We start from the raw sequence: 23,686 nt of genomic DNA on the forward strand, positions 1-23,686 counted from the left end.
ATTTAAAACTATACCTGAAGAATGGTAAACTGTTAATATATAAATAAATATTTCTACCTCAGTTATTTGTTTCTGCTGAATATCATTTTCATCCAAAAATAATATGAATTATGCATCAAAAGCAGGGGGAAATTTTTGTTTAGTGCTGATCTCTGCAGTCTATTAAAATACATTAACATTATATAATCAGTGTATTAGTATCATTAATATGCAATAGTAGCCTATTAATATTAATGTGAGAAGCATAATAAAGTCTTTGTTTTTACTGTGGAGACTGCTGATCAGACTGCTAATCTAATGCATGTGGTCCCACAGAGACATTATGAAACTTTATAGTTATGATATTAACTTTTATACTGTAGTGAAATAATGTATGATGAAAACCTATTTGAATTTCTAACAAAAATGTGTACCTATTTCAAAGCACTGTTTATAATCCTGAATGATGATGAGCGAGGACTCTCATATAACTCTGATACTGTGATGCAGTGTTCATTCTGGGCAGGAGCTTACTCATTCTCCCTGATTAGAATTTAAATCCATGACTCTCTGTGTAAACATTAGTCACATCTCCCTGTTGTATGCCTTTCTGAATTAGTTGCTTTCTTAACTGTGGTTGTTGGCTCTGTTTACTTTGTAACATTTATTTTTAATTTTTATTTTTTTAATTAAAAAACCTTTTTGTGAAACAACTTCAAATTTTACAGAAAAGATGCAATAATAGTACAGAGAACTTTTATATATTCTTCACATTCCCTGTTATTTCCACCTTTGTTTTATCATTCTTTCTTCCTCTCTCCTACATCTATGAAGAATTTCTTTTTCACGATTTGAGAGAAAGTTGAAGACGTGATAACTACTGTTAAATTGTTCAGTGTGTATTGTCTAAGAATAAGGACACCAAAATCAAGAAATTTAACACTGATCCAATACTGTTATCTGGACCATTTCTTTTTCAAGTACCAAATTGTTCCACAGGTGTCCTTGTTTGCTTATTGGGGGATTAATCTTGCCATTAATATAAATCTTGGCGTGGTTGACTATATCTTAAGTTAACTTTAAATATCCTTAAAATTATCAGGGCGCCTCGGTTGCTCAGTCGGTTAAGCATCTGACTCTTGATTTCGGCTCAGGTCATGACCTCAGGGTCATGGGATCAAGCCTGTCCACGGGCTCATTGGGGAGTCTGCTTGAGATTCTCTCCCTCTGCTCCTCCCCCCGGCCCACCCCCCCAAATTCCCCCCACACATGGGAGCACGCCCGTGAGCTCGCTGGCTCTCTCTCTGTCTCTAAAATAAGTAAATCTTTAAAAAATCTTTATAATTATCCATTTTTTTAAAATGTTGCTTTTTGTTTCAAATAGTATATTATCTGGAAATATAGAAATGCTTATTTCTAGTGGGTAATTAACATATTTTCATTTTGAAGGATTTAACTGTGCTTTTAAAGTAATTATAATAAGATCTTTTTTAAAGTCTTAAATAAAGCTACACCAGCCTTTTCCCTTTACTGAATAGTCTAAAAACTCATCTGTGTCTCTTAACCAAAAAACAGTCTTAGATTGCCTAAATTTTACCTTTAAGGGTTATAAAATTAAGTACATTGTCATTCTTGTGACAGTGTGAGTTTGACTACATTCATATATTTTAGTTATTTTTTGTTTATCCATATTAGAATTTTTATACTAGATTATAAAAATGGATCAAATTAATTTTACTTTATCAGTTCATTGTTAGCTCAGTCCTGCAGTGGTGATTGTTTACTATAATACAAGTAAAGAATGTCCCAAAAAAAAAAAAAAAGAATGTCAGTGCTTGGGACACCATAAATAAAAGGAACAGAAGAGTTAAATGTAAAATAGAATGATACCATACCAGCAGTAAACTGAAAGAAAGCTGATATATTTTAATAACAAATAAGGTAAATTTTATGACAGACTTTAATATAGAAGAACATTCCATAGTTATAAAATGGTTAGCTCTAATCTAAATTTGTATGCCCTATGAATCTGTTGTGTATTGTTTCTCTTTGGTGTTAGCCCTGTGGTATATGTTGGATTATTTCGAGTCAGGTGCTAGTTATTTCTGATTGGCTATTATTTGAACCCTAGGATGGCATTATCTTCCTCCAAGGAAGTACCTTTGTTTCTAGTAGGTGTCTAGGCGGAGGGCAGTAGTAATTCTGGATCATCTAGATCCAGTTGGGAATGGAGGGATTTGTAGCTGAGCTTCACTCCAAGTGAGGCCTGGTCTGAATTCAGGGCATTCTAACTCCTAGGGTGTAGCATTTGGCGGCCCAGTTTGGCAAGCCCTAAATTCCATTATTTGTTCCCTTAGCAGGGAGGGTTTAATTCAGTCTGTTAAACTCTGTTCAGATCTTCACCCTCTTAAGATCACTGAGGTCAGGGGCACCTGGGTGGCTCAGTTGGTTAAGCATCCGACTCTTGATTTGAGCTCAGGTCACGATCTCAGGGTGGTGGGATAGAGCTCTGAGTCGGGCTGCCACTGGGTGTGGAGCCTGCTTAAGATTCTCTCCCCCTGCCGCTATGCTCTCTCAAAAAAAAAAAGTCAAAAAGATCACTGAGGTCAGATTCTGAAAATTTTATTGACCTCAATCGACTGTAGAAAGATAGTTTATAAATATTTGTTTGAAACTCTCAGTTTATAACTGAACATGAAGCTAGCTGAACTGAATTAATGAGTTCCAAAGCATGCAATGTGACAGTAGTGCTAAAACTGAGAAACTGTGGGAACAAACCTCTATCTGAAATAACTCTACTGGTGTGATATTGTCAAACATTTAAAAATGTTTGGATCTATGCAAAAAAGTAGAAAGTCCTAAAAGGGGAAATAGACAAAACCACAATCCCAGGAGAAGAGTTAACATGCTTCTTTCAATAATGGAGCAGACAACTGCTCAGTGTAAGTACATATATATGTACGTGTGTGTGTGTGTGTATATACACACACACATATTTTTCATGCGTACACATAATTTGAACATTGTCCAATAAACTTGATCCAATTAACATGTACTCAGTAATTGCAGATATGTTCATTTCATGTGTGTATGGTGCATTTACCAAAATTGGCCACAGAATTAGTCTCAACATAAAAGGATTAATCATACAGACTGTTCTCTGGCCCCAATGGAATTAAGCTAGCAATCAATAATAGTAACTACAAAATTCTGAATGTTTGGAACATATACTTATTGGCTGTGCCTTGAGGGTAGGGAAGGATTACTTTAAATAGTACAGGGGCGCCTGGGTGGCTCAGTCGTTAAGCGTCTGCCTTCGGCTCAGGTCATGATCCCAGGGTCCTGGGATCGAGCCCCGCATCGGGCTCCCTGCTCTGCGGGAAGCCTGCTTCTCCCTCTCCCACTCCCCCTGCTTGTGTTCCCTCTCCCTCACTGTGTTTCTCTTTGTCAAATAAATAAATAAAATCTTAAAAAAAAAAAGTACATAAATGCACCATAAACTAAAATGACAAATTAGACTTAAAAACTAAGAACTTCTGTGCATTCTTGACATCCTTGAGAATGAAAAGGCAAACCATGGACTGGAAAATAAGTCTTGGAATGCATATATCTGAGAAAGGAATCCTATCCAGAATGTATAAAGAATTTCTATAGTCCATACAAAAACCCAGTGGAAAAATGAACAGTAGATGAGAGTAGACATATTACAGAGATATCCAGATAACAAATATAACAAAACAATCAACTGCATTAGTCAAGGAAATGGAAATTGAAATCACAATGAAATACTAACATATACTCATTAAAATGGCTAAAATTATGAAAGACAAGTTCAAGTATTGGTGAAGATGGGGAGTAACAAACTCATATAATGCTGGTGGAGTAGAAAATTGGTACTACTGCTTTGGAAGATTGTTATTTTTAAAAGTTAACTGAATTAGTTTCCTTTGACCCAGTAGTTTTACTCCCTGGTATATACCCAAACAAAATATGTGCACTTATGCACCAAAAGACATGCATGAGAATGGTCATTGAATCATTATTTGCAGTAGCCCCAAGCCAGAAAACCTAACTAGCTATTTACTGTAGAATAGATCAGTAAGTTATTTGTACAAAGGAATGCTGTATGATGGAAAAAAATTGCACACAACGTGAATGAATCTCCCATAGAGTTAACTGAAAGATAAGTAGTATATACTCAGTGATTCTAATTATATCAAGATAAAATCAGAAAGCATAAATCTTATTTTGTTGGAAGTCAGGATAGTGGTTGCCTGAAGGATGGAGGGAATGATGACTGACAGGCACATAAAATAATTTCTGATAATTTTTATCTACATTTTGGTTACATGAGTGTGTTAACTTTGGGGTAATTCATTGGACCTGTATACTTACCATTTGTAACTATTTGTATATTTTTGAATGTGTATTATATGTCAATTAAAATTTTTTAAAAAGCCAAGAAGATGTCCATATATACAATGGAGTATTACTCAGCCACCAGAAAGGATGAATACCCAACTTTTGCATCAACATGGATGGGACTGGAGGAGATTATGCTAAGTGAAATAAGTCAAGCAGAGAAAGTCAATTATCATATGGTTTCACTTATTTGTGGAACATAAGGAATAGCACGGAGGACATTAGGAGAAGGAAGGGAAAAATGAAGGGGGGAAATCGGAGGGGGAGACGAACCATGAGAGACTATGGACTCTGAGAAACAATCTGAGGGTTTTAGAGGGGAGGGGGGAGGGGGATGGGTTAGCCCGGTGATGGGTATTAAAGAGGGCGCGTGTTGCTTTGAGCACTGGGTGTTACACGCAAACAATGAATCATGGAACACTACATCAAAAACAAATGATGTGTACTGTATGGTGACTAACATAATAAAAAAAAAGCCAATGTGGCGGACCTGAGTGCAAGTGAGGAAGGTGGAGAATGGTAAACTCCAAGATCAGGGAGCTAGAAAGAGACCAGATCATGGCCTTATCAGCCACGAGGAGGAATTTTGGTAATATTTTAATGTAATGGGAAGTCACTGGAGAATTTTGGGCAGGACAGAACCTTAACCGAGTGACACTTAATAAGCTTACTTGGCTGCTGGGTAGAGAACAGATTGTGGCAAGGACAGAAGCAAGAAGGACTAGCCTAGGCAGGAGATACTTGTGACTTCAACTAGGGTTGTAAAGTGGAGATGTGAACAGTGGCCCGATCCAAAGTATATTTTGAGGTTAGAGCTGTAAAGACCGGTTCATAGATTGGGAGATCAGAAAGAAAGATGATGCTGCTGAGGTTTTTGTCCTGAGAAGCTGGGTGAATGGTGGTGCTGTTTACTGAGGGAGCAGCACATTTAAGGAGATATCAAGAGATCTACATCTGATGTATGAACATTGAGAAAGATATTAGATATTTAAGTGGAGACATTAAGTAGGCAGGTAGATATAAAATTCTAGAGAAATCAGGGTGGGGAAATGATTTAAATCATTAATGTTATGGTGCTTAAGTTCCTGGACTCCTGGAAGACGTCACCTAGGAGGCGAATGTAGAACGAACAGAGTGCAGGTGAAGTGGAGTAGAGGGATGACACCTGATCATTGGTGGGGGCAGATCAACATTTGGATGTCAGGGAGAAAAGAAAGAGCAACTACTAAGATAGAAGGAAAACCAGGAGGGTATGGTGTCTCAAAGTCAGGAGAAGTGTTTCCTGAAGTAGGGACTAAGCAACTCTGCCAAATGTTCCTGAGATATCCAGTTAGAGGAAATGAGATTTGAATAGTGGGTTCGGTAGGATGCAGGGAGAGTATTTGAGAATTAGGAATTAGAATGACATCTTACATTTGGGAAATAAATCTATATAGTATAACCATTAATACAATAAAACTTGAAGACTTTGAAGCTGTTTTAGTCTAGCAAAGGGTACCAGCTCAGGTTAATGGTTAAAAAGTATGTAACATTAAATTTTGAAAGTTTCAAGGGGGATTTATTGTAAACAACCTGTAATGGATTCTTTTATATAAGATACAAAAATTATATCTGAATCTGCCATGAAGGCGCTACATCCTTTTCAGTGCTGATCAGCATTTATATTCTTAGTACTTCCAAGTGCAGTGGCTTGCATTTTTTCCAGCCTTCCTCTTAATTAAAAGGTTTTTAAAATTGGCTCTTAATGGTACTTGTGTCAAGCATCTCTTATTCTGAAAGCTTATTATTAATAAATTCTTCCTAAAATCTTGAAGTCTTTGATTTCATTCATTTTATCAGCTATGGGTGAAACAAAATGTATTATGTAATACAAGATAACTGAATCAGTGAATATAGGATCTGTAGTTTCTATGTCAAAGAATATGGGGCTCATAAATTTCTCTTTTGATTTCAGGAGGTAGATAAAGGCCTTCTATAGAGACGTTGGGCTGTTAAGTGGTTCTCTTGTCAAATAAGGAGGATTTCAGAAGATGTAATGGAGTGACTTGTCTGGGATGAGCAGTGTTAGCAGGAAAAGGCGTACAAGGCAGCTTATATTGTGTGATGCTGAAGCATGACAGGATGTAGATCTGGTTCTAATTGAAAATGTAGCAAGAGACTTTTTTAATTGAAAAGAACATGGACTCAAACAGATCCAGAAAAGAGAATGGAGCAGTTATTAGACAAGTGTGGGGATCAAATGGGAATCCATAGACAAAAACTGGCAGCATTGCTTGTCTTCCTGAATATTGAACTGCAAGCTATCTCTGCTGTTTTTTGTAGGTTTGCTTTTTTCTCTGTGCTGTATATGGGCTGCATGCAGCCTTCTCAGTTTATTCATCATCACCCTGTATATTTCTGCTTTAACTTGGCTGTCATGTCTTCTTTGGCTCAAATTTCAAATGACCTTTAAGCTTTGGCTGTCATCGACTCACAGCAGCCCACCATGTTTTAGTTTAAATACCTGAGAGTAAGAATCTTGTCTAACGTGCTTTTCTTTCTCTCCCTTTGCTCCCTGGGCCTTACAGCTCTGGTTAGCCTCGATTGGCTACCCTTGGGTGCCTATCCCTAGTTCAGCCACTGCTCAGGGAAGGGCAACGTCTTTGGGTAGAGAAAGGGCAGTGATGGGGCAGACTGTGGCCTTCTCTCAGTGTGTCTTCCTCACTTTAAAATTGTATGATTAATTGAAATTGTAAAGTCTTGGGATTTTGGAGAAATGGCATGAAGGCACTATGGTTGTTGGAATAAGCATGGCAAGAGTAGTGGTAGAGGTAGAGTAGAGGTAGGCTGGGCCAGAATATGTAGAGCCTTGCATGCTATGAATAGAGTTTGAAGTGTGTGTTTGTGTCTCATAAATATCCACGTTTGTTCAAATATGTGTTAGAGATACATAGGGAAAAATCTGAAGTGTTACATACCAAATTAATAATAACTGTTTCTCTGGAAAGAGGGAGGAGACTAGGATTGGGGTTGTGGTCCGATTTTACCTTATATATAAATATTTGGTAAAGGGGGATATAGTCATTGCTGTTTGTGGAATTCAGAGTTAATTAAAAGAGGTAGGAGGCAATGACCAGAGGAGTATGGTTTGAAGCGGGGTCAGTCTGTGAGGCCTGGAGATCTACCTACTATGCAGCCCTAGGGAGGCAGTTCTGAGCCCTAGGACTCTAAAGAACAAAGTCGGAAAACTGGGAATCCAGTCCAACTCTAAGTTCTTAGCAAGACATTCCTGAACATTAATAACTTTGAGCTACAATGTGACAAACTAAAAGTTAGAATATGAATCAAGGACCTCTAAAATAATGTAATAAATTAATACTAAAACTAGTAATGCTCTCTTCATTAAAATTTCTAAGATTTCATAATCTTGAAGTATATACAGTCGAATTTGGGTCAGTATTGTCAGTTGAATGTGTCATAATAGAATACCTATAACATGATATTTGCCTGTATGAAGAATATCCCAAACATTGTGGTTTTAACTTATAAGTGTTGACACCAAAAGATGTATGTAGTGGCTGAAGAATTTTATTCATTTTCATGTTTATTTACATGGTCTTCTAAAATTTAAGCTTAGCATATAGTATATAAAATTTATAAGAAATTGCATGTGTGTTTTAGTGTTTCTTAAGAGGGTTTTAAAGTTTTAAGAACTTTTTTTTTATTATTAAATATTTTTAAGTAGTCTCTACACCCAACATGGGACTCGAACCCACAACCCCAAGATCAAGAGTCACATGCTCCACTGACTGAGCCAGCCAGGTGCTTCCCCACCCCCCATCTTTTTTCTTTTTTCTTTTTTTTTTTTTTACAGATTTTATTTTTTATGTAATCTCTATGCCCAATGTGGGAAAAGTTTCAAGAACTTTTAAATGGCTGACCTGAGTATGAAAACACTTGAAAGAGTTGAAGAAATTGTAATGAAAGATTAGAAGAACCAGATACAAATGAGGCCCTTTCTAATTAGTTAATGCTTACAGAACTCTGAAGTGCCTGATACTGCCCCAAACACTTTATACTTTTTTAACTCATTTAATACTATGCTGAAAAAGATAGACTACATTGGTTAAAAAGGATCAAGAATGAGAAAAACTAAAACAGTCTAACAGAAGTTCTGAATAATGTGAAAAGAACATAACATAGGAAATGCATGTTAGAGTGTGAGCATTGGTGTTAACTGGATACTTTGTCATCACATGTATACCTCTTATTTCATTTTATTCAAATATGTTTTTTTCAAATATGTTTATTCAAAGATGACTATTAAGTTTTCCCTTTTCAGTGACATGCAACAAATTAGAGATAGAGACTTTCAGCCAAATCTTATTTTCTAAAACTTATGTTTAGTAATCAGTTTTTAAGAGGTGTACAGTTGGCCCTGTTAAATGTTGTATCTGAGAAAAATGATGTTACTAATGTTATGAACTGTGTAATAAATGATGAAATATGTGAATAAATGTGTTAATATTGCTATTCAAAGCCACTGAAATTAGCTAGAATGGCTTGGTTGTGCTCTTTTGATGACTGGTTCCACTGATGACAACACTCAGTGGTTCTGGGAACAGTCACTATTCTATAATGCTGTACTGGACTTGAAATGAGAGGGAATGGGGGAAGAGGACATTAAGCATAACACAAAATACTGATTGAAAACATCTTAGCTAAAACAAATCTATTCCAGATACCAGGGATATGCATATATTTTTTGTCCAGTACTCCTGAAATTATGTGTTTTAGGGTTTTTCTCCAGTGTGTCTCCTAAAAGAAATTCTTGTAGAATATAAAGATAACTTACTTGGTTTAAAATGTTTGTGTGTGTATGAGTTTGCTTATATTTTTTTTACAGTATTTTTAAACAACTTTTTGCCTTATTTTCCTAGGGAGTTGGTCTCTCAGTTCATGGGCAATTCCGAGTGGCTACTGAAAAGTCTCTCTTTGCGATGCCAGAAACAGCAATAGGTAAAAACCCTCAATTTTTCATAATCACATCTAGAATTATCTTTGGATGCATTTCAGATTACACTGTTGTTAAAGAAATTGATGGAATCTTGCTGAGATACAGCAATGAAAGAATTCTTAAAAAGAAATTAGGAAGATACCTGAAAGTTATATTAGCTCAGTGATTGTATCTGAAAACACAAAAGAATATTTAACTGGCAACACTAACACACTGGTCATTAATTTTAGATAAAATATTATTAGGAGAAAATAGTCTTGTTTCGGGCACCTGGGTGGCTCAGTTGCTAAGCGTCTGCCTTCGGCTCAGGTCATGATCCCGGGGTCCTGGGATTGAGCCTCACATCGGGCTCCCTGCTCCGTGGGAAGCCTGCTTCTCCCTCTCCCACTCCCCCTGCTTGTGTCCCTGCTCTCGCTATGTCTCTCTCTGTCAAATAAATAAATAAAATCTTTAAAAAAAAAAAAGAAAATAGTCTTGTTTTCAGATCTATGATCCATTTTGATTTTTTTTTTTTTTTTTTATTTGAGAGAGAGAGTTTGCCTGAGTTGGGTGGGGAGGTGCAGAGGGAGAGAAAATCCCAAGCAGGCTCCATGCTCAGCTTGATCTCACGACCGTGAGATCATGACCTGAGCCGAAATCAGTAGTTGGCCACTTAACCAACTGAGCCACCCAGGTGCCCCCATTTTGAAATTTTTGTACATGGTGTGAAATATGGATCAAAGGTATAGATCAAATTTTATTATTTTTCACATGGAGATATAGTCATTCACACACTACATTTTGAAAAAGCTGTTGTTTCTCCACTGATGGCTTTTGTACCTTTATATGTGTTATATTGGTGCCAGCACTACAGTCTTGATTATTGTTGCTTTATTGTAGAAATCAGGTAGCAATAATCCTCTCATTTTGTTGTTTTCCCTAACTTGTTTTGGCTATAAAGATCCTTTGTATTTCTATATGAATTTTAGAGTCAGTTTGTCAATTTGAACTAAAAAATCTGCTAGGATTTTGATTAGGATTGTCTAAAATTTAAGGAGAATTGACAACAATGTAGAATCTTCAGACCTGAGAGCAAGGTATATCTCTCCATTTATTTAGGTCATCTTTAATTTCTCTAAGCCAAGTTATGTAGTTTTCAGTTTATAGGTCTTACATATCCTTTGTTAGATTTTTCCTTAACTGTTTCATATTGTTACTATTTTAAAAATAAAGTTCTGACTTTTAGTTACCAGTATATAGAAATACCTTTGATTCTTATTTTTTTAATGAAGCATAATTGACATACAGTTTTTAGTTTCAGGTGTACATCATAGTGATTTGATATTTTTATACATCACAAAATGATTCCCACGAGAATCTAGTAGCCATCTGTCACCATACAAAGTTATTATATTATTGACTATATTTCCTACACTGTAGATTTTATCTCCGTGACTTACTTATTTTATAAGCGGAAGTTTGTACTCTTAATCCCCTTCATCTATTTTGCTTGCCCCCAACCACTCCAAAAGTTTGTTTCCTATATGTATGAGTCTGTTTCTGTTTTGTTTTCTTTTTTAGATTCCACACATAAGTAAAATCATATTGTATTTGTCCTCTGATTTATTTCACTTAGCATAATACCCCTAGGTCTATCCATACTGTTACAAATGGCAAGATTTTATTCCTTTTTTGTCGCAAAGTAATATTCCATTGTATATGTATGTATACCACATCTTTTTTATCCATTCCTCTATTGATGGACACTTCAGTTGCTTCTTTATCTTGGCTATTGTAAATAATGCTGCAGTGAACATAGGGGTGCATATATCCCCTTGAATTGGTATTTTTATATTTTCTCAGATATATACCCAGAAGTGGAATAGCTGGATTATGTGGTAGTTCTATTTTGAATTTTTTGAAGAACCCCCATACTTTCCACAGTGGCTGCACCAATTTATATTTCCACCAGCAGTACATGAGGGTTCCCTTTTGTCCACATCCTTACCAACACTAGTTTTTGGCTTTTTGATGATAGCCAATCTGACAGGTGTGAGGTAATATCTCATTGTGGTTTTCTTTTAAAATTTTATTTTTTAAATTAAGTTTTTTATTTTAATTCCAGTATAGTTAACATACAGTGTTATATTAATTTCAGGTGTACAATATATTGATTTAACACTTCCATACATCACCCAGTACTTCAGTACTTAGCACAAATATCCTCCTTAATCCCCATCAGTTATTTCACCCATCCCCCCATCCACTTCCTCTCTGGTAACCACCAGTTTGTTCTCGGTAGTTAAGAGTCTGTTTCTTGGTTTTGTTTCTCTCTCTCTCTTTTTTCCTTTGCCGATTTGTTTCTTAAATTCCACATATGAGAGAAATCATATAGTATTTGTCTTTCTGTGACTGACTTGTTGTGCTTAGCATTATACTCTCTAGCTCCATCCATGTCATTGCAAATGGCAAGATTTCATTCTTTTTTATGGCTGAATAATATTCCTGTGTGTGCATGCACGCACACGTGTGTGTGTATGCTTCTACAATTTGGCTATTGTAAATAACACTGCTATAAACATAGGGGTGCATATATCCCATCAAATTAGTGTTTTTGTATTTTGGAGGGTAAATACCCAGTAGTTCAAATACTGGATTGTAGGATAATTCTATTTTTAACTTTTTGAGGAACCTCCATACTGTTTTCCACAGTGGCTGTACCAGTTTGCATTCCCACCAACAGTGAAAGAGGGTTCTTTTTTCTCCACATCCTTGCTAGCACTTGTTTCTTTTATTTTTGATTTTAGCCATTCTGATAGGTGTGAGGTGATATCTCATTGTAGTTTTGATTTGTTTCCCTGATGATGAGTAATGTCAAGTATCTTTAATGTGTTTGTTGGCCATCTCGATGTCTTCTTTGGAGAAATGTCTGTTCATGTCTTCCCATTTTTAATTGGATTATTTGTTTTTTTGGGGTGTTGAGTTGTATGAGTTCTTCATATATTTTGGATACTAATCCCTTATCAGATATGTCATTTGCAAATATCCTCTCTCATTCAGTAGGTTGCCTATTAGTTTTGTTGGTTATTTAAATATCTTCTCCCATTCTGTAGTTCTCTTTTAGTTTTGTTGATTGTTTCCTTCACTGTGCAGAAACTTTTTATTTTGATGTAGTCCCAATAGTTTATTTTTGATTTTATTTCCCCTGCCTCAGGAGACATATCTAGAACAATGTTGTTATGGCTGATGTCAGAGAATTACTGCCTGTGCTCTCCTAGGATTTTTATGGTTTCAGGTCTCACGTTTAGGTCCTTAATCCATTTTGAATTTACTTTTGTGTGTGGCGTAAGAAAGTGGCCCTGTTTCATTCTTTTGTGTGTTGCTGTCCAGTTTTCCTAATACCACTTATTGAAGAGACTACATTTTCCCCACTGTGTTTTTTCCTCCATTGTCGTAAATTGACCATGTATGTGTGGTTTTATTTCTGAGCTCTCTGTTCCATTGATCTATGTGTCTGTTGCTGTGTCAGTACCGTACTGTTTTAATTTGTATAGTTTCGTAGTACAATTTGAAATCAAGGAGCATGATACCTCTAGCTTTGTTCTTTATCAAGACTATGCTGGCTATTTATCGGGGTCTCTTGTGGTTCCACTGATATTTTAGGATTATTTGTTCTAATTCTGTGAAAATATATTGAAATTTTGATAAGGATCACATTGGATCTGTAGATTGCTTTTGGTAGTATGGACATTTTAACAATATTAATTCTTCCAGTCCATGAGCATGGAATGTTTTTCTATTTATTTGAGTTGTCTTCAGTTTTTCTCATCAATGTTGTGCAGTTTTCAGTCTTTTACCTCCTTGGTTAAATTTATTCCTAGGTATTTTATTTATTTTTTTATGCAGTTATAAATGGATTTTTTTTATTGATTTCTTAATTTCTCTTTCTGATAGCTCATTTAATAGGGTATAGAAACACAACTGATTTCTGTATATTAATTTTGCATCCTGGGACTTTACTGAATTCACTTATTCTAACAGTTTTTGGTGGACTCTTCATGGTTTTCTCTATAGTATGTTATCTGCAAATGGTGACAGTTTTATTTCTTCCCTTCCAATTTGAATGCCTTTTATTTCATTTTCTTACTGATTGCCATGGATAGGAGTTCCAGTACAATGTTGAATAAAAGCATCAAGAGTGGACATCCTTGTCTTGTTCCTGATTTTAGAGGAAACGCTTTCAGCTTTTCACCATTGAATATGATGTTAGCTGTGGATTTGTAATACATGGCCTTTATGACTTTGGTGCCATACATTGTATATTCCTTCTATACCCACTTTGTTGAGAGTTTTTATCATAAACGGATGTTGAATTTTGTCAAATGATTTTTCTGCATCTTTTGGATCAATCATATGATTTTATCCTTGTGTATTGACTGATATGTGGATTTTTTAAAAGATTTTTTTATTTATTAGAGAGAACGGGTGCAGAGGAGAGGGAGAAGCAGGCTCCCCACAATCAGGAAACCTGACATGGGCTCAATCCCAGGACCCCGGGATCATGACCAAGCTGAAGGCAGATGCTTAACTGACTGAGTCTTGCAGGCTCCCCTAATATGTGCATGTTAAATAGTCCTTGCATTTCAAGAATAAATCCCACTTGGTTGTGGTGTATGATTCTTTTACCGTATTGTTGAGTTTGGTTTGCTAATACTTTGTTAAGGATTTTTGCATCTATATTCATCAGGGATATTGGTATGTAATTTTTGTTTGTTTTAGTGGTGTCTTTGGTTTCAATATCAAGGTAATGCTAACCTCATTAAATGAGTTTGGAAGCATTTCTTCCTCTTCTATTTTTTTGGAATAATTTGAGAAGGATAGGTATTAACTTTTCTTTAAATATATGGTAGAATTCACCTGTGAGGCCTTCTGGTTCTGGACTCTTGTTTTGGGGGAGTGTTTAAATGCTGAATCAGTTTCATTTCTTGTAATTGGTCTGTTTAGATTTTCTTTGAGATTAATCTTGGAGGGTTGTGTGTTTCTAGGAATTTATTTCTTCTAGGTTTTCCAATTTGTTGGCATATGATAATTGTTCATGGTAATCTGTTATGTATACACAGTAATCTTTATTTCTGTGGTGTCAGTTGTAAACTTCTTTCGTTTCTGATTTTATTTATTTGGGCCCTCTTTCTTTCTTTATGGGTGTGGCCATGGGTTTATCGATTTTATTTGTTCAAGGAACCAGATTCTAGTCTCCCTGAGCTCCCCGAGCAGGGAGCCCAATGCGGGGCTCGATCCCAGGACCCTGGGAGCATGACCCGAGCTGAAGGCAGTCGTTTAACCTACTGAGCCACCCAGGCGCCCCATAGCCTTTATTTATTTATTTATTTTTTCCAATCTAGTTCCTTTAGATATAAAGTTAGACTATTTGCGGATTTTTTTCTTGTTTTTTTTTGAGGTAGGCCTATTTCCCTATGAACATCCCTCTTAGTATTCCTTTTGCTGCATCCCATAGATTTTGTAAAGTTGAATTTCCTTTTTATTTGTCTCAAAGAATTTTTTAAAATTTCCTTTCTGATTTCTTCATTGTCCCATTGGTTATTTAGTACCATGTTACTTAGTCTTCATGTGTCTGTGTTTTGTTTTCTTTTTCCAGTTTTCTTCTTGTAATTGATTTCTAGTTTCATACAGTTAAGGCTTGATATGACTGTAATTGCCTTGAATTTATTGAGACTTGTTTTGTGGCCAAACTTGTGATCTATCATGAAAAATATTCCATGTGCATTTTTAAAGAAATGTTCTATTTATATCTACTAAGTCCATGTGGTCTAATATGTTGATTTTCGGTGTGGATGATCTACTCATTGATGCAAGTGGGGTATTAATGTCCTGTATTATTATTGTATTACTCCATTTAGGTCTGTTAATATTTACTTTATATATTTAGGGGATTGTGTGTTAGGTGCATAAATATTTATAAATGTTATATCCTCTTTTTGGATTGACCTCTTCATCGTCATGTAATGTTTTTCTTTGTCTTTTGTTAAAGTCTTCGTTTTAAAGTCTGTTTTGTCTTACATGAGTATTACTACACCAGCCTTTTCTTTTCCATTTGCATGGAATATCATTTTCAGTCCGTGTGTGCCTTTAGATCTGAAGTGAGTCTTTTCTAGGCAGCATATAGATGGATCTTCTTTTTTTTAATCCCTTCAGCCACCTCTGTCTTGATTGTAGCATTTAATACATTTACATTAAAAGTAGTTATTAATAGGTATGTACTTATTGTCATTTTGTTAATTGTTTTCTGGTTGTTTTTGTAATTCTTCTTTGTTCCTTTCTTATTGGTGTATTCCCTTGTGGTTTGATGGTTTTCTTTAGTGTTATGTTTGGGTTTCTTTCTCTTCATTTTTTGTATTTTGGTTTGACGTTACCATGAGGTTCACATATATCAACCTGTGTGTGTGTGTGTGTGTGTGTGTGTGTGTATATATATATAGCAGTCTTTGTCTTTTATGTATATATATAAAATACATATATGATATGATATATATATATCAATCTATTTTAAGTTGATAGTCACTTAAGTTCAAACACATTCTAAAAGCCCTACATTTTTACTCCTCCCCCTCCTTTTGATGTCCTATTTTACATCTTTTTATTTTGTGTATCCTTTTTTTTTTTTTTTTAAAGATTTTATTTATTTGACAGAGAGAGACACAGCGAGAGAGGGAACACAAGCAGGGGGAGTGGGAGAGGGAGAAGCAGGCTTCCCGCTGAGCAGCGAGCCTGATGTAGGGCTCGATCCCAGGACTCTGGGATCACAACCTGAGCTGAAGGCAGACGCTTAACGACTGAGTCACCCAGACGCCCCTTGTGTATCCCTTGACTACTTATTGTAGTTACAGTTGATTTACTATTTTTTTCTTTTAATCTTCATATTAGCTTTTTAAATGGCTGATCCCCCTGCCTTACTATATATTTGCCTTTACCAATGAGATTTTTTTCTTTCATATGTTTTCTTATTTGTAGTTATGGCCTTTTTTTTTTTTTCCTGCTAAAGAAGACCCTTGAGGCGCCTGGGTAGCTCAGTCAGTTAAGCATCTGCCTTCGCCTCAGGTCATGATCTCAGGGTCCTGGGATCAAGCCCCGCATCGGACTCTCCACTCAGTGGCGAATCTGCTTCTCCCTCTCCCTCTATGATATCTCTTGCTTTTGCTGTCCCTCAAATAAATAAATCTTAAAAAATAAAAAAAAAAAAAGAAGACCACCCTTTAACATTTCTTGTAAAGCCAGTTTAGTGGTGGTGAACTCCTTTAATTTGTGTGGGAAACTCTTATCTCCTCTTCAATTCTGAATGATAGCCTTGCTGGATAGAGTATTCTTAGTTGTAAGTTTTTTCCTTTCAACACTTTAAATATATCCTGCCACTCTCTTTTGGCCTGTAAAATTTCTGGGGAAAAATCAGCTGATTGTCTTATGGAGTTTCCCTCTTATGTGACTATTTGTCTTTCTCTTGCTGCCTTTAAGATTCTTTATTTTTAAGTTTTGCTACTTTTAATTATTATGTCTTGGTGTGGGTCTCTTTGGGTTCATCTTGTTTGGGACTTTCTTGGATTCTTGGACCTGGATGTCTGTTTCTTTGCATGGGTTAGGGAAGTTTTCAGCCATTATTTCCTCAAATAAGTTTTCTGCCCCTTTCTTCTCCTAGGGCCCCTATAACATGAAATATGTACACTTGATGTTTTCCTAGAGATCTCTAAAGCTACCCTCATTTTTTAAAATTCTTTTTTCTTTCTGCTGTTCTGATTAGGTAATTTCTACTATTCTGTCTGCTAAATGCTGATTTGTCCTTCTGTATCATTTCAGTGATTCTTCAGCTCTGGTTCTTATATTTTCTAACTCTTTGTTGAAGTTCCTTCATTCTTAAGTGCAGTGAGCATCTTTATGACTCTTACTCTGAACTCTTTATCAGGTGGTTTACCTGATAAATTACTTATCTCTGTTTCATTAAGGTTTTTTTTCCCTCCCTAGGGTTTTATCTTCTTTTGTTTGGAACATATTCCTCTGTCTCCTCATTTTGTTTGACTTTCTGTGTTTGTTTCTGTGAATTAGAATAGCTATCTACCTCTCTTAGTCTTGAAGGAGTGGCCTTGAGCAGGAGCATCCTCTGTATAGACTCGTATGCCTGGCAGCTTTGGTTGGTTGAGCTGGAGCAGAGATGGGCCACGAGTATGCTGCTCTGGGGTTACCTTGACAGGACAGGTGGGGGGATGGGGTGGGCACCTTCAGCAGATAGCTAGAATTCATGTGGGCTAGGGATCTGGGACTTGCTAGGGCAGCCCTATAGATTGACTAGAGTGCCTGGACCCTGCTCCTGTCTGCACTGTGAAGGTGGATTGGGTTGGGGGAGGGGGGTGCAATGTAAAATGTGATGCTTGTTGGCACCTCTGACCCTAGAGAGTTCCAGCAGTCCCTTGCCCATTTGGTGGATGCTGCAGGGTTAGTAAGTGGATTTTCCTCACATTCTGATTGCTCTTTAAACAGCTGTGTTTGTTTGTTTCTGTTTTTTTCCGCTGTGCCCAGAGTCGGTGAGTCTGTGCAGGGGCCCCTCAGTGATATCCCTCCTTACTGTAAGGCATCACATTGGGAGTGGTGTTTCCGTGGTTACTGCCTGTATCTCTGTCTCTCCTGCTGTTGTGTATGTGGTTCCCCCCATCACTTTATGTGCAGAAGCTGTTCAATTGGTTCTCAGTTCTTTTTCAGCAGGAATTGCTCTATATGTAGATGTAGATGTGGTGTATCTGTGGAAGAAGGTGAATTCAGGGTCTTCCTAAGCCACCATCGTGGACTGCCACCTGAAGTACAATTGATTCTGTATTGACTTTGTGTCCTGCAAACTTCCTAAACTCATTTATTAGTTCTAGTGGATTTTTTTTTTTTTTTTGTAGATTGTACTAGGGTTTTTTTTGGTATAAATAATTACATTATTTACAGATAAAGTCACTTTTACATTTTCCTTTCCAATCTGGATACTCTCTATTTTTCTTGCCTTATTCCACTGGGTTAGAACCCCCAATACAATGTTGAATAGAAGTATTGAGAGTGGGCATTCTTGCCTTGTTCTTGATCTGAGGGAAAACATTCAGTCCTTCAATTAAGTGGGAGGCTGGGTGTAAGTTTTTCATAGGTGCCCTTTATCAGGATGAAGATGTTTTCTTCTATTTCTAAATTGCTGAGGGTTTTTATTAGGAATGGATTTTGAATCTAAAAAGCCAAAACCTTTTCTGCATCAGTTGAGGTGATTATTGGTTTTTCTTTTTTAGTTTGTTAACATGGTGAATTGCTTTGCTTGATTTTTTTAACATTAAACTAGCCTTGCATTACTAGGATAAATCTCACTCTGGCATGAGGTGTTATACTTTTTATATGTTGTTAGGTTTGATATACTAAAATTTTATTTGGAATTTTTGCATCTGTGTGTTCATGAAAGACATTGGTCTGTGGTTTTCTTGTAATGTCCTTGCTTCCTTCTGGTATGGGGGTAATGCTGGCCTCATTTTCTGGAGGAGTTTCTGTAGAATTGGTATAATTTTTTTCTGTGTTTGGTAGAATTCATCAATGAAGCCATCTAGACCTGAAGTTTTCTTTGGGGGAAGGTTTTCAACTACAAATTCAAAGTCTTTAATATATGTAGGGCTATTCAAATTATCTCTTTCTTGCACAAACTTTGGTAGGGTGGATCTTTTAAGAAATTTGTCCAATTTATTAGCATCAAGTTTTTCATAAAGTGAAAACTTTTGTGGGGGACACAATTCAGTCCATAACAGGGACTTATCAGCATATAGATGTTATCTAGAGCCATAAGTGCTAAGGAAATGTGTGTGTAGGGATAGCCTAAGATCAAGCCTAGGCACAGCAGCATGTAGAGGTCAGGCGAAGGAAGCAGACCCAGCAAGGGGGAATGGAAAGAAGCAGCCATTGAGACAGGGGCAAAAAAAAGAGAATGTAGTACCCTGGAACAGAGGAACATATTTCAGGACAGACTGCGTTTTGACTTGGGCAGAGCGCTGCTGAGGCTGTGGGGCAGGTAGTATATAGCGTAGAATGCATGTAGAGTGTAGAATGTTGGGGAACTGAAAGAAGAACAGAGGGGCTGGAATGTAGTAAATGAGTAGTAAGAGATGTACTTGAAAAAGTGATTGGGGGCCTTGAAGACTTTGATAAAATGTTGGTTTTAATCTAATAGAAATAGTTACGGCATAGTTTGAAGCAGTAGAAGGCAACACTCTTATCAAGATTTGTGTTATTAAAAAGATCACTCTGGCTATTGTATGGAGAACTTTCAGGAGAAGGAATCAATAGGTCATAGTCACTGGTGGGTGTTAAAAGGGTGGTATGAGAAGAGGATGTTAAGACTGGATGGTTGTGCACTTTTTGAGGTAAGTGATACTAGAAGACAGACGATAGGAGTCGGGGGAAGTCATTAGTTCAATTTTAGACCTATCTTGTTTGAGGTGCTTAGAAATATTTACAGTAGAATGCTGCTAATTCTTTCAAGTCTAGGAACTTTTTGTCAAGTAGAACTGGAAAGAATTTGAACGCTTGTGTTTTTATCTCAATTTCATTAAATGAAGCAATCTTAGAATAGATATCTGGATTATAAAACTAGAGGGTCACAATTGTTTAAGGAGCTCTTAAACACCAAAAAGTAGTGTACTGGCAAGTGTTTGCATATATGCCATTTTCAGTTGTTACCACTAGAGAGAATAAGGGAATTTAAAAAAAAAAAAAGATGGCTAAGAAAAGAGTAAATGCAAGTGATTTTATTAGGTATAAACATTCTTGGTGTAAGGTTATTGCATCACTTTAAATATCTTGAATATTAGATAATTGATTAACAGAATAGACTATGATTTGAATGGTAATAATGAATTTTCACATAATACAGCTTTAGATTATGCATATTTTTTCTTACCATTTGAAAGAAAACATTTTTTTTTTGTTTTGTTTTTAAAGATTTTATTTATTTATTTGACAGAGACAGACACAGTGAGAGAGGGAACACAAGCAGTGGGAGTGAGAGAGGGAGAAGCAGGCTTCCTGCGGAGCATGGAGCCCGATGTGGGGCTCGATCCCAGGACCCTGGGATCATGACCTGAGCCGAAGGCAGACGCTTAACGACTGAGCCACCCAGGCGCCCCAGAAAACATTTTTTTTATTTAAATTTAATTAGCCAACATATAATGCATCATTAGTGTTTGATGTAGTGTTCAATGATTCATTTTCATTGTTTACTATTTCAGAGATTATTAAAAATAGTGATAAGGAAATTTTAGGTAATAGTTAATGAGTACAACTTATATATAAAAAGTTATGCCATCAAATACTTTATTGACTTCTATAGAAATGAGACATGAAAATTTTGAAAAATACTCAAGTCAGAACAATTTAATAGCAAGTCTTTTGTGATACTGATTGCATTGGAAAGTACTTAATAATATTTTTAGTATAGATTCAAATAATAGAGAGAAATGGCCATTTGATCTCAAGTAAAGAGTTATATTCATCTTTTTAATTTGAATCATTATTATCTCTTTTCATTATTTAATACAGGACTATTCCCTGATGTGGGTGGAGGTTATTTCTTGCCACGACTTCGAGGAAAACTTGGTTATTTCCTTGCATTAACAGGATTCAGGCTGAAAGGAAGAGATGTGTATGCAGCAGGAATTGCTACACATTTTGTAGATTCTGAAAAGGTAATTACTTGGATTATTGCATTTTGTGTTATTGGAATAACTCCTGTTGCACGGGAAGGCAGTATAAGTGGTTGGGATCCCAGGCTTTTGGTTAGATGTGGGTCTGAATCCGGGATCTACTGTTTAAAGTTGTGTGACCTTTGGAAAGATAGTTAAGCTCTCCAATCATGTTTCCTCATGTGCAAAATGGAGATAATTATGTCTGGATTCAGGACTGTTTTGCCTGGCACCTTCAGTGAATATTTTTTCATGAATAATTACACTTTGGTTAAAAAAATACCTACTTTAAGAAAATCTAATATATAAGAATCTAAATTTATATATAAAAAGATAGGCTTTTATTTTACAAAAACATTTTTGAAAGGTCCTCTTGGTTGTGAGTTTCCCTACTAGTGCATTTAAGAGTTACATTTGTAAAATATGGTCTTAAAAACTTTTCTAAAGGCTGTTGCAAGGGACACATATTACTTAGCTTTGTCTTTTTATTTTTTTTTTTTAACAGAAAATTTAACAGTTTTCTTAGCACAGAATAGCACAGTGGCAAAGAATGTACAGACAGACAGCTTAGGTTTAAATACTAGCTTGAATTTAGCCTCTTTATCCCCTAGTTTGCCCATTTCTATATGGGGATGGCAGTTCCTACCATAGTAGTTGAATATTTTTGTGGTCAATGTAACAGAAAATCCAGTTCAAGGTGGTTTTGCCTCAGAATTTCCAGCAAGAAACTTGGGATTTATTCTGCTTCAACTGGGAGCTCACCCTCCTTGAACTGGCTTATATTACCCTTGAACCCATGAGCCAGTTAACCTACATCAACTAACCCACCTTGCTAATGTGTTCCATATCTGGAAGTATGGGGTGAACTTAGCTTTCTAGGAGGAAGCACATAGATCCAGATGGATATCTGATCTTGAGAGAGGGATGTTTTGGGATAGGAGGAGGAATGTTACAAAAAAGTATGAGAACCTTCTATCACATTGCTTGAAGTTTCAGATCTTTCTCCATGTTATGGGCATCCACAGTCACACTGAGTAGGTGTCTGTCCCATCCTTCCCGTGAGCTGTAAGAGGAAGCAAGCATGGGACTCCATTATGTACTCTTGAGGGACACCCTTTGTTAGAGTGGAATTTAGTTAAGAATGGGAGAGAGCGCTGATCCACAACTTAATTCCCTTCTTTGTCAGCCTGCTCAGTGATAATTTCTACAGTGTGTAGGCTGCCATTCACAGGGCCTGCACAGGATAACAGAAATGAGGAATGAATGTTGGGGTTGAGACTAGAGGTAGGTGCAAAAGATAAAAGATAAATAACCATCTGTCTCATCTGACAAAGTAGAATATGAGAAGTGTAACAAAGAATATAGAGAAGGTACTCAATGGATTGAAAGGAGGGAAAACTTAAAAGGCTGGAAGTTTTCTCATAGAGGTTGCAGTTCAGCTGGGCCTTAAGATGAGTACTGTCAGGAAAAAGCATTCTAGATAGAGGAAACATGTAATGAGCAAACCAGCGGGCAGGAAAGCTTAGCTATGTTTTGGAAACAATAAAAAGTCCCATTTGGCTGAGCATAGAATAGTATGTGAGGGATATAGATGGAGATTAAGTGTGGTTATATTATAGAGCTGTGCACTGACCATAGTAACCATTAGTCACATGTGGCAATCTTAGTTAAAGTTAATTGAAATAAAATTTATAATTCAGATCTTTGTTGCAGTACTGCATTTCAAGTATTTAATAGAGAGAAACAAAGATGAATGTCTCTCCTCTTTAGTTTCTTCCATCTTTATCTAATTCCTTGCAAGGCAACATTTGCTGTGTGGGAATGTGTGTGCATTCAACTTCAGAGAAAATTTCCTTCACTGATTAGCTGAAGAGAGCACATCATAATTTTAAGACAAGTATTTTTAAAAAGAGTATAAAGTTTCTTTAAAAGAAAGTCCTGGTGCAGCCATTCTGGAAAACAGTTTGGAGTTTCCTCAAAAAGTTGAAAATAGAGCTACCCTACGACCCAGCAATTGCACTACTGGGTATTTACCCCAAAGATACAAATGTGGTGATCCGAAGGGCTATGTGCACCCCAATGTTTATAGCAGCAATGTCCACAGTAGCTAAACTATGGAAAGAGCCAAGGTGTCCATCAACAGATGAATGGATAAAGAAGATGTGGTATATATATACAATGGAATATTATGCAGCCATCAAAAAACCCGAAATCTTGCTATTTGTGATGACATGGATGGAACTAGAGGGTATTATGCTAAGCGAAATAAGTCAATCAGAGAAAGACGTGTATCATATGATATTGCTGATAGGAGGAATTCTTAATCTCAGGAAACAAACTGAGGGTTGCTGGAGTGGTGGGGGGTGGGAGGGATGGGGTGGCTGGGTGATAGACATTGGGGAGGGTATGTGCTATGGTGAGTGCTGTGAATTGTGTAAGACTGATGAATCACAGACCTGTACCTCTGAAACAAATAATACATTATATGTTTAAAAAAAAAAAAAAAAAGATGATAGTAGGAAGGGAAAAATGAAGGGGGGGAAATCAGAGGGGG

General features: G+C 36.4%; 1 protein-coding gene across 11 annotated transcripts in view; it reads left to right on the plus strand.

Moving 5' to 3' along the window:
* Positions 1-23,686, plus strand: part of HIBCH (3-hydroxyisobutyryl-CoA hydrolase) — a 182,610-nt gene that overhangs the window by 129,209 nt on the left and 29,715 nt on the right. For all 11 annotated transcript variants that reach the window (XR_004299749.1, XM_032406112.1, XM_032406122.1 and 8 more), the window contains 2 exons: positions 9,321-9,399; positions 20,990-21,135. Coding sequence is in view for 10 of the 11 variants with exons in the window: in XM_032406112.1 (XP_032262003.1) it covers positions 9,321-9,399; positions 20,990-21,135 (225 nt within the window). In the remaining variant the exon portion in view is untranslated. The remainder of the gene's footprint in view (positions 1-9,320; positions 9,400-20,989; positions 21,136-23,686) is intronic.

Source organism: Phoca vitulina, unplaced genomic scaffold (genome assembly GCF_004348235.1).
Source record: "Phoca vitulina isolate PV1807 unplaced genomic scaffold, GSC_HSeal_1.0 scaffold1, whole genome shotgun sequence".
Lineage (NCBI taxonomy): Eukaryota > Metazoa > Chordata > Mammalia > Carnivora > Phocidae > Phoca > Phoca vitulina.